This window comes from Gordionus sp. m RMFG-2023, chromosome 2 (genome assembly GCF_954871325.1).
Source record: "Gordionus sp. m RMFG-2023 chromosome 2, tfGorSpeb1-WG-v2, whole genome shotgun sequence".
Classification (NCBI taxonomy): Eukaryota; Metazoa; Nematomorpha; class Gordioida; order Chordodea; family Parachordodidae; genus Gordionus; species Gordionus sp. m RMFG-2023.
Window position 1 is genome coordinate 22,531,803 of NC_088776.1, and position 12,142 is coordinate 22,543,944.

The 12,142-nt window shown below is 25.3% G+C and overlaps 1 protein-coding gene across 1 annotated transcript in view; it reads right to left on the bottom strand.

Moving 5' to 3' along the window:
- LOC135925464 (probable serine/threonine-protein kinase DDB_G0268642) overlaps positions 1-11,102 on the bottom strand; it is a 41,226-nt gene extending 30,124 nt beyond the window's left edge. Inside the window, exons 1-4 of the mRNA XM_065460796.1 lie at positions 10,992-11,102; positions 10,790-10,870; positions 6,610-7,320; positions 5,422-5,508 (exon numbers count right to left, since the gene is read on the bottom strand). Of these exons, the coding sequence (XP_065316868.1) occupies positions 5,422-5,508; positions 6,610-6,612 (90 nt within the window). The 5' untranslated portion in view covers positions 6,613-7,320; positions 10,790-10,870; positions 10,992-11,102. The remainder of the gene's footprint in view (positions 1-5,421; positions 5,509-6,609; positions 7,321-10,789; positions 10,871-10,991) is intronic.
- Positions 11,103-12,142: the final 1,040 nt, after the last annotated feature.

Here is a 12,142-nt window from a genome sequence, read left to right on the forward strand (position 1 = left end):
GAAATATATATCAAGGCTGGCTCGAATAACTTTTTCTGGAAATTCTCCTTAGGCTCATACTTTTTATTTTTCATCATTTTAAGAGTCAGTCCGAAATTTTTAAATCTAATTTAAATACTTTTGGCTGTATTTTGTTGACTGTTTCATAGAAATTTGATAATAAAAGCAGTGAATAAATAAAACGCTCCATTATATGATTTACTCTTTAATCGAGTTCGGCCGGTTTTGTAAAATAAAATTATAAAAATCTAAACATAATTCATGAAAGCCTTTTATATTTTTTCAAAATTAATTTATAATCTGCATTTTACTATTATCACATGTATTATTTATTATGGGCCAACAAGCAAATTCAAAATTACCGGTGTGGATAGTTAAAAGACAAAGGAATTATCCAAGATAGTCTTTAGTCTGAAACAAACTTATTTTGAATATTAAATATAAAAATATTATTTTTAAAAAAGGAACTTTGCGCTATTTTTTTAGTGAAAATTTTGTTATATGTGTAGGTTTAAATAATATATGAGTTATATAATAATACTATTTGACGGTTGAGAACTATCTAAAATGACAAATGGTTTTCTGTTTTATAATATTTGCGAAAATAAGGTATAATTTCTTACATTTTTTTAAACACTGATGGATATAAGAAAATTTTGTCAACCAAAAAGACTTAAAAGTAGTATAATTTAATATAAAAAATAATATAACCCTCAATAATAGTTATAAAAAATATGATAACTTAATATAATCTGAGGCATCGTTAATAATTGCAAAAACTATTGAACAAAATGAAGTATGAGTTTAAGCGTTTTATTTAAAAAACAAGTCCAACTGCAATGTATGTACAATGTGCATCTCATTCAGTTAACTTAGCCATTTCTTATTCTCTGCCGTGTATAAGAAATTGATTATGTATAATTCTATTTAATTTATTTCTACTAATAACTATGGTTATGCAAAATTTCTAGAGTATATATTCAGATATCCAAATAGACAAAATATGCCTAATAGAATTATCGCTGAGACTTCTTGTACTACAAGAAGAAAGAAACTGCAAAAGGCATGCCCGACCGGATGGAGCCTACGACATAAAGAGGCTACCTCAGTTTTGAATCTAGAAGAGCCTTTTTTGAGTGCCCTTGGAGAAGTTTCGGAATGGTGTGAATTAAATATTTAATCTGAAACATACTTTATTGTCAATAATATAACCGATTTTCTTTTTGTACTGGAATGTGTAAATAAATTATTTAATTAGATAACAATTTTGTAGAATATTTTTCAATAAAATAATATAGATTTATCGGAGACTATGATAATAGCCAATATAATTATATTGCAACTACAAAAACGTGAAATATATGAATTTCGTGAAATTTTTTTGATTTGTTAGAAAGCCAAATTCTATGATTTTGAGATTCTCAAGATACGACTTGCACCAAGAAAAACGAATCGTTGCAGTATAAATGTGGAATCAATTAAGGATTATTATAAAATAACAGTTTTTATTCTACTTTTGGACACATTCTTGACTCAAATTCATGAAAGATTTGTGGTTCACCAAATGCCGCTATCTAATTCATATATTTTATTGCCTATAAATCCTTCAGAGGAAATATTAAATTTTGACCTCTAAAAAATTAAATATTTGGCTGAATTTTATTCAGAGGATATTAATATATCTGAAGGCCAATTGGTAACTCACTGAAACGGGAAAATTTTTAATATGATTTTTTTTTTGTTTTTTTTTTATTTTTTTTTTTAATATGATTTTTTATTTATTTTTTTTAATATATTTTTTTATTTATTATTTTTAAATATTCTTTTTATATTTATTTATTTTATAAAAAATAATAAATATAAGATCGTTTGGATATTTTTTTGGGATGATGCTTACTACCAAGTGAATGTATGAAAATATTCTATACCAACTTAATATGCTAAATACCGACCAAAATTTATTAAAATGTAATAAGACCCTTATTATTAAATATATTATAACAGAATCACGTGGTCGTCCGGCCTCCTATATATCATCCCCCAAGGATGGAACCACCAAGTTAGATTAAGAAAAAAAAACATAACCATTCCCGGGATTCGAACCCGTGACCATGAGATCAGTAAACGAAGCTATTGCCTACTAGGCCATAGAGGCTTTCTAAAATTCGTGATTTTTCAAATATATATTATAAATATATTTGGTAGTGCCTATCCAAATGAAAAATAAACAAAATTTGATAGGTAGTACCTTAAGGTAGTAAGCATCATTAACCTTTTTTATTTGTAAAAATTTTTACTATTAAATCAAATACTAGATAATTAATCAATTTATTTGAATAAACAATATATATATACAATGATAATATAGATATATATTTTAAAAAAAACAATAATAGTTCTATATAAATTTATATCATTTAAAAATTTAATTTATTTATTTATATTAGACATATTTTTAATATTACGAAAATAGGAATATTCACATATATATATAAATGAGAGGAAGATTTTCTTCCATTTCTGGGGATGCTTGCCTTATCCCTCCATAAACGCTCAATACGATGAGTGTGGGTTGATATATCATTAGGGTCTATGTTTTTGCTATGATTGACAGAGTAATGATCATATCCATTTTCATTTAGATTGTTTTAACTTTGAAAAATATTTAATTTTAAGACTTATCAATATTTAATTTACCCCTTCAATTAAAAAATTTCTACCAAAATCCAGACGATCATGTATTTATTATTTTTTAATAAAAAAATAACCTAAAATTACGCCAATTTAACCAAAAAATATTTTTTTAGTTTTTTCTAAATATATTAAAACTACTATATATTTTAGCAACATTACCAACAATAAAAAAAACTTTACGTCATTTAAGAAAAACCTATCTTAGAAGTGCTACATCAGACAATAGGTTAAATGGTTTAACCTTACTTAATATTCATCGAGAATTAATCTCAAGCACAGAACAAATTACTCTAAAATTGGCCCAAATAAGAAGGCGATTTTCTATGAATTATATTTTATTTAAAATTTTAAATAATCATATTTTAATCCAAAATTTATTGTTATTTACATACCTTTATTTAAATTTAGCTATAAATTTTTTTAACATTTTTTTTTTATATTTAGTTTTTCCCAATATTTCTTTATGTCTGAATTTGATTTTACAAAATAGGATTGGTTATAATAAATTTTATATGTTGATTAGTTTGTTTTAATTAAAAAAAAAATCAATATAAAAAAAATTATTCGCCCTCCCCATAAAAAATTCTGGCTATGCGCCTGGTTTGTTTGTTAGGATATAGTGTGATGTATAATCAATGACATATATAATACCTAGACTGACGATCCATTCATTAAAAGTGTACATCAATGCAAATCAGCGTTACACTAATCATTATTAAAATTTTAAACGAGAGCCTAATTTATTCCTATATCTGGTGCAAACTTTATTAAAGAATTACCGGATCATCGAGATAATAAGAAAGTAAGTTATCAATTTAATAGTAGTTTTTAACATGAGAATAATTACTATATGTGTTATCTAAATGACGGGTCCGGCTGATTTGCTTTTAACGACGCTTAAAAATGCATTTTAATGAATGAATCGTCAGTCTAGTTATTATATATGTCATTGATATTAATAAACAAAAGTAAAATGTTTGTGGATATGTAATGTATTGTAAATTGAGTAATAAGCTAATTTAAAAGATAAAGGTGAAATAAGGATTAGTTGTTTGTTATCTTTGATGTGTAAAAATATTTTGTTAGTGGCAATTTAAATTAGGGAATAATTTTTTCTATACTACATATTGTCATTCGTGACCTTAGACAAGCTCATGGGTTTTAATGTTCTTATTAAATATAGTTGGATTTTTTTATTCATATAATCCCAGCTTGAAATTGGCTAATACACAACCCTCCAAATCCTTCCCCAGGTCTTTATATTAGAGATATAATGGGCGGATTTCAGCCCGCCCATACTTGAAGGGTTTGGGCTTTATCGGGTTTTCTAAAATATTCTTAACATTGAACGGGTTACGGGCTGGTTAAAAAATATTTTTAAAATAATAGGCAGGTGTTTTTAATATTTTTCAGGCAAAATGAGCAGAACAGACTCAATTTTATAAAATAAAAGTTTTATTTCATAATATTGCATATTATATATATTTAATTATAAATGTTTTAAAAAAAATAAAGGGCCAAACCAGTCAATGAAATAATTTTTAAACTGAGGCAGGCTGGTTAAACAAAATTTATAAATAAATAGGCAAGCTGCTAAATTAGAAAAATAATAATTATAAGTGAGCCGGCTAAAAACTTTCAAACCCGCCCATTGCAGACCTCCATTTCACATTTAATTAAATTAATCTCAAGATATTAAATTACCATAAATATTGTCAAAAATTTTATACTTATAAAATTGTGAATACTTTTCATTTAGAATTGATATTTAGTCTGAGCAACTTTAATAAAAAAATTTATTAATAAAAATGTAAAAAATTATAGAGTTACTTTTGACATGATAAAATTTCCATTTAAAGCTTTTCATGAGCATATTTCTGTGAGACATTTTTAGGACATTGAGCATCTTATTAAAATACATCTGTGATTTAAATTTCAAATATCAAAGTTTATTAGTTTCAAAATTATTTAAGAAGAAATTACTTGCCGAGGAATAACACTTTCCCCGATCTCCCATACTCTTACAAGACAAACAAAACTCACGCCGACAAGACTAAATCACTTAAGAAGAAATTCAAATAGCTCAATGCGACTCGTTGGATATTTTGAAATCCCTTTCTTTTTGTAGATATAATAATAAAAAGAAAATTTTTTTAGGACTGAAATAAGTGCGTGACATAATTTTTCAACTTAATAACCAAATATATATAATTAGTCCATGTTTTAACGCCTCCATTGAACATTTGCATCTTTTTTAGTGTTGAAGAGCAAATATTTATGTCAGAACTGCAACAGCGAATTTGTGGTACCTGATACACTGATCTGGTTGCTAGTGTAATTGTTTTTTGCTTGTTGATGTTTTCCCTATACTTTTTCTTCCCATAGGTTTTTGTTTATTATTTCCTAATTTTGTATTCTTACTATTTTTGGTATCTGTCGATATCGTTTTAGTATTATTAAAAATGGTAGCACATCTTTGTTTTAAATATATAATGGATTTTCAAAAAAAAATTTTATCGAAAAAAAATTATTTTAATATTCTTTCTAAAATTTGGCATGGACAGACAAGAGCAAAAGTGTGTTAAGCACGGAGGACGCAATAGCCTTTTATTTGTAGTTTTCGATAAAAATATTACAAGTTTTCCTCTATTTTATTTTTATTACAATAATACAATTTGTGAGCTGTAAATGAGCTTTCTTTGATAAATTTAATGTCGCATGTCTTACAGTAAGTACTCGCATCTTGATGGGAAAAGTCATGCCGAGTTGTTTGAGATGGATCAAACTTTGATTTATGAGAGTTGTCGATGTCCTCTTAATTATATGAAAAATTGATATTATAAATTTTATAAGGTCAAGATAATCTGATACAATCATTTATCAAATGTTAAAATTAAAAATAAGATAACTCTTCAAATAACGTTTGAAATTTATAATCATTGAACATTTACTCGATCTTTAAAGATTGACTTGTCAGTAATAAGGTGAGGTTTATCAACACTTTAAAGATTTTAACGGTATGTATTAATTTGTAGATATTTTGCCTGTTTTTTTAATACCTTCCTATTTTATGCCAAATTATATTTCTGCAAATATATTATTTTTATTCAAGAGTTTTTTAAGATATAACGTTTTTCAAAAATAATTAAATAAATTTTATGATTTTTATTTATAAATATTATTGCTACTTTGCTTTGTTTATTTTTGACTTCTTTATAAAAACTCAAAGTTTAAAATGCTCTTCGGAATAAAAAAATCTTAGATATTTTCTAATCAAGATTTTTTAAATTCAGATTTTTTTGAGAATACTCAGTCAGAACTTTTAATCAAATTTATCTAAAATTCAAAATCTTTTTTTGTGAAAAATCTTTTATAAGTAAATCTTTTCTGATTTATGCATATAAAATCTTTTATTATGAAATCAGAAATTTTCTTAAAAAATATTTTGATCTTCTATAAAAAATAAATCTTCAATTTTTTAACCTATAAGAGTTCTTTTCAAACTTAAAAAACTTTTTTAAAATTTCATTTATCAATCTTCAAAATTATTATTTGAATGATTAATATAGTGTTAGCTTAATAGTATGTTTAAAATATCCACAAATAATATAGATATATGAGTGAGATTTTCTGTTTAAAAAAGGAAATTTGATAAACCCCATCTTACTATTTATAGATATGACATTTGGGCACTGAAGGTTTAAGAGCAAAAATATCTCTATAAACCCTAAATAAATACATATTAAAAATTATAAGGTGTCTAATCTAGGTAAGGCCAACTAAGATCTTAGTTTTTAAATCGCATTTGAAAACAAAATGGAATCTAGTTATTTTATCTCCCAAAATCGGTCTGGACGGTCTAAACCAGTCAGCTTGGTCATCACTAATTACATCAATGGATTATATAATATATACCATTAGAATCCCGAGACCTGAATTTTAATTTGGGTTTCGTTACATTCATCTGGGAGATAGAGGAGTTAAGATAAGAACAATTTAATAATTGAGCTATTTTATTCTTCTGTAATAGTACATTTGGTTCTTTTTTGCAATAATATTTAGCATGCGCATTCAAATTTGCTTTCACTTTAAATGTAAGAAAACATCTTAGGCATCTATAGAGGTTTATCTTTTTTTCCTGATGTAAAACTTGGGTTTTAATAGTTGATTCCTTTGGCTTTTGAACCAACCACGGTATGTTATCGTTTTGCATATTAAGTTTTTTTGATTTTAAAAAATTATCCTCCAAATTTAGGTAATCTTGAAGTGACCATAGTTTATGAGGGTGATAATATTGATATAAATAATTCGAGCTGCAATTTTGATATAAAGGAGCGAATGTTGATATAGGATAAGAAGATATCGTTGATGGCCTTAGATATTTGAAATGAGGAATATGTAGAGTATGGGTAAAGAAGGGGTTTAAGTTAATAATATTTGATATTGGCTGGGCAAATTTACGTTTAATGAATTTGAAAGGTTCGTTTCCATCTTTTAAATTGGAAAAGGAATCGATACTTTTGACTTCGTACGAGTCATTTAAAGAGGATTCAATATTAGCCTGATAACTTTTTGAAACCACATTATCTGTTCGAAGTTCGGGACTTAATTTCTTTTTATTTATATCTGAAAATGAAGAAATGTTTTTAATATTTATCAGTGACCTGCAGATATCTCAATTTCAGGCCAGGCCCGCATTTGAAAAACAAATTATTTTCAAGCTCGGCGCAGGATTTTATTAAAAAAGTTGTTGCCCGCCCGGTTTTTTTTATTATTGATTATTTTTTGGACCCGGCCTGAAATTTTTAAATTTTTGTAATTTAAATATTTTTGCAAATTGCATCAACCGAAAATTAAAAATATGATAGTAAATGAATATTAAACGCTTCATTATACGATTTTTTAACTGATTAATTTATATAATTTAGTTGTTTTTTTAAATCGGCCCAGCCCGTATTTTCAATTATTAGGCCTAGCTAGGATTGTTAAGATCATACTATTTTTACCGGGTTACAGGCAGGGTTCCGGACCGAACTTGCAGGCCTCCAATATATATAGCAAATATAAATATATAACAAATCATTTTAATCGATAGGTGGACTCAAAGTTCAAACCTAACCTTATTATCAATCCACAGCGGCTTCTACATCCTCCCCAACACCTCCTCGATTTTTTTGGTTAATAATATTTACCGCCAATTAGATTACCGAATTAACCGATATTTACAATTTTTGATTTGATAGGCACTGCCAGATATATTTTTTTATTTTCAATAATACCTACTTAATTTTTAATTTAAATTAACGAAATCATGTGGTCAAGTCAGATCTAAAGATCTAATATATCTCCCCCCCCCAAGGGCGACTACCAAGTTGACTTCAAAAAAAAATATGATCCTTACTGAAAACCCTCCCTTTGTCTTTTTAATGTAATAATTAGTTAAATATAAACAAAATACAATAAATAAAATTACAGGTTTATCTTATAAATGAGTATAGATTTGTAAAAACACAACAATTATTATAGGTTGAATTAAGAAATATATTTAACTAATTAATATTTCTCTACCCTAATAGTTCTGTTCACCAATTAAATTTTTCTCCTCAAACTTTATAAAATCTACACTTTTCAAATGAACTAAAAGAATTCTTTCTTAGGAAAAAATGCAAATAAAAACTTTTAAATACAATTATGGCTTGGGAACCCTTCTAAAAAGTAGTTGATTCCAATTTTTAAAGTATAACATAGAAATAAAAGCAAGGTTGTGTATTTGACCGGTCAAAATTAAATAAATGTTTTTTAAGACAATATTAACTTTATTTTATATATAATAGTAAAAAATGAATATATTTAATATTAAATTATATTTCTAAATTCCCCAAACCGACCGATTTCTTTCTAAAAATGAAATATAATTTGGAATTGTTAGTAAGATATTAGACTCTTCTCTTAATTTTCAAGGTGGGCAAAGCCCATTTCAACAACTTAAAGCCGAAATCCGATTATTTTTTTTATGAAATTTACTGCTTTCCACATATTTTGGCTATTAAGTATACCATCGCTTTTACTACTGAAATTTATGAAATCACTTAAAATATTTTGATTATCATCACATTGTAAATTGTCTAATTGTTGTATTATACCACATGCTTCATCAAGCTCAATACTAGTAAGATGCTCCACTTATGGGAATTCAATAAATAATCAGCAGTGTGAGCATATGTATTTGGATCGTTCTTTCTTTTTCAAACGTATCATTTGTATATTTTCTTCTATAAAAGCATGGCATGATTGAATTATGTGTCCAAATTAGGCATCTCGTTTTTTAAGTGGGCTAATTTATCCCTTTGCAATTTCAACAATAAGATAGCTAAATGTTAAAGTATAGTTTAAAATTTTCATCCAAATATTTCTTCATCTAATGTATTATATTGGTATTTTCTTTCGGAAAAATATCCAATTTCTTCAGCAGCTGCTTTCAAAGCTTTTTGTGATGCCCATCTTCTTTAGATAATTGTATATAATGCAATATAAATTGGCAGTTAGTAATTTTCTCAAATCATGCTTTAGCAAATTATATATTGAAATCCAATCAACTTAATAATAAGAAAAATTCTTTTATTTCTTAAATGAAATTCTAATATTTTAATATGAAAATCCTATATTTTAATATTAAATTATAATTAAATCGATGCCTTGATGATATAAATATATTTTAAAATATGCAACATATTAGATTGATAAACAGGCTTTAAATACATATTAGTTAATTAAATCAACATATTTATTCATCAATAATAATTTAGAGTATTTGACCAGGTCAGTTTGACCGGACAATTGACCGACTTGACAACCCTGAATAAAAATATGGAGACTGGGGTTAGTCGAATCGATTTTTACAAAATTGGCTATAGCTCCTAGTTTTTTTAGATAATAATAAATAATATATGATTAGATACCTAAAACTATACTCTATAAAGGTGCCTTATAAAAAATTTTAAGAATTTAATCATTTTTTTTTATTTTTTGTAAAAGTGAAAATTTAGTCCAACAAGCCCTAATAGCTGGGTAAGACAAACCACTTCAAGGGGCTTATTTAACCATTAGATTTTTGAGTAATAAATTGAAAGCATTTTTATTTATTAATAATGATACATATGGAATAATTTTATTGTTTTTTTATTCAAAATATCATAATACTTATAAATTGAAACTAATTATATATAAAAATTGAAACTTAATATTGGTTAATTTAATAAACATTATGAACATAAAAAAATAAGGATCTTAAGGAGAGATTATGATTTCTTAGCATAAATCCTAAATACCAATCATAAAACAGCCATAAAATTGCCTTTTTAAGATTTTAAAATTTTTTTCATTATTAAATGGCATAATTGACGTGTATGGTTTAGCAAGCCCCGTTAGCTCTGAATTGACAAATTATGATTGAAATAATATCTAGATATAATAAATACTCATGAAACTTTCCCAAATTATAAAAGAGTGTTTAAACTTTGCTTTAAAATTTAATTTACATATGAATGATTATATATTTTAAAAATTAAAATTCTGTCATGTAAAAATCATTTGAAAATTTCATCAAAATTTTATTAAATAAAATTTTTAATAATTAAATATTTCAAAAGATTTTTAATAATTAAATATTTCAAAAGATTTTTTGTCTATAACTAATAAAAACTCTATTAGGATAAAATTTTAATTTTCTGGTGCATTTAATTTTAAAATGAGATTAAGTGGTTTGCCAAGCCGGGGTTTACCTAACCCCAGTCTCCCCTAATATATTGTAGCAATTAAGTTTATCAAAAATTACTCTTCTCAGGACTAAAGAATCAATAGTCTAATTTGTTTTTATCCCCATGAGTATTTTACTGAAGTGATCCTGCATATTACCCCTTAATCCTCTGAAAATTTTGCTAACGATTCTGCGTTACCCGCCTTAGTAGGCTGTACCCTTACGATTTGCGAATTATATGTTTAAAAAAAATACAAACTGTTTAACCGTGGACATTGTTAAAGAAACCTTTTCTATTTTATTTTTTTAATGTATTTTTAAAGATGTATTAATATTTACTTTTATTGCAATAATGCTTTTGATGGCACATTAAATTTCCTAAATGGCGGAATTGGATGCGGCAATCACTACAAATAAAATCTTTATAAAAAAAACATTAAAAGAATTGACATTAGATGCAAATTTTGTTTGTATATTATATAGTTATTAAATGCATAAGTTTCTTATATTGTAAAAAGGAAAATTGAATTCATTTACTTACTAGATAATTTTTGAATATTTTCTTCATTTATGACTTTATTTTTATATGTAGTAATATTTCTAACATTTTTATTATCTCTACCATAAGAAAATATTTTATTCCACTTCTTACTATAGACTAGATTTAAGTAATATTTGTATCGTTTCGTAATCTTGGCATGCCTAAATTTTGAATATTTTCTGACAATTTTTGTGACAAGATGTTTAACCATCTTATTGAATGTAATATATTAGGAATTTCTAAAAATAATTATAATATATAATTTTATTTAGTATAAAGTAAGATAGTAAATTCAATTAATAATAGTTTGCATAAAATTTAAAAATTATTCAAAAAAAAATCTCAAAGTTATTCATTTTTTAGAGAATAGAAGATTTGACGTTAAAATAAATATATTATGATTATGAATAATCTTTTTTTTATTTTTTATTTTATTATCTAATCTTTCACATAAATTTTTTTATTTTTTTATCATTTAAATTTTTTTTCTCTAGTAAACATTTAACATTATACATAATATATCTGATAAATAAAACGAAATGAAATAGTAGTTACTATTATCCACTAGATATGTTGAAATTGATAAGATAAACTGTTAAGATTAAAATCAAAATACAGAAAAAATTAAAATATTATCCATTTTTTCTAATCTTGTGTTATCTTTTTAAAATAAATATAAAGTTTAATAAAAATTTGAAGCCTATCAAACAAAAAAAATAAATATAGTTTATAAATTACAACAAATAATTGATAGATTTTTTTGTTAAATTATAAACTTTACATATGAAGGTATGCTAATTAGTTTTAGATCTAGGTCATAAAGTTTTCTAACCTACCTAGACCGTAAATTGTACAATGGTACTAACCTATTGGTTGTGGTTCGATATTATTTATCCTAATTTCTAATACAGTCTAGGTTTCCCTCAATAAAAGAAATAACTACTCTATCTCACAATAATCCTTTTTATCCTAGAGTATTTCCTTTTAATTTTATAATTGGATGAGGATGAGTCCTGTAAATTTTTAGGCGCAAAGGCATGGTTGCTCTAGTTCAGATTATATGGCTAAAATAAGTTTCTTTATAATTTATAGTAAACTAGAAACCCATTTTAAAATTCCCAATAATCCATTCCGAAATTGGTATAACAGAA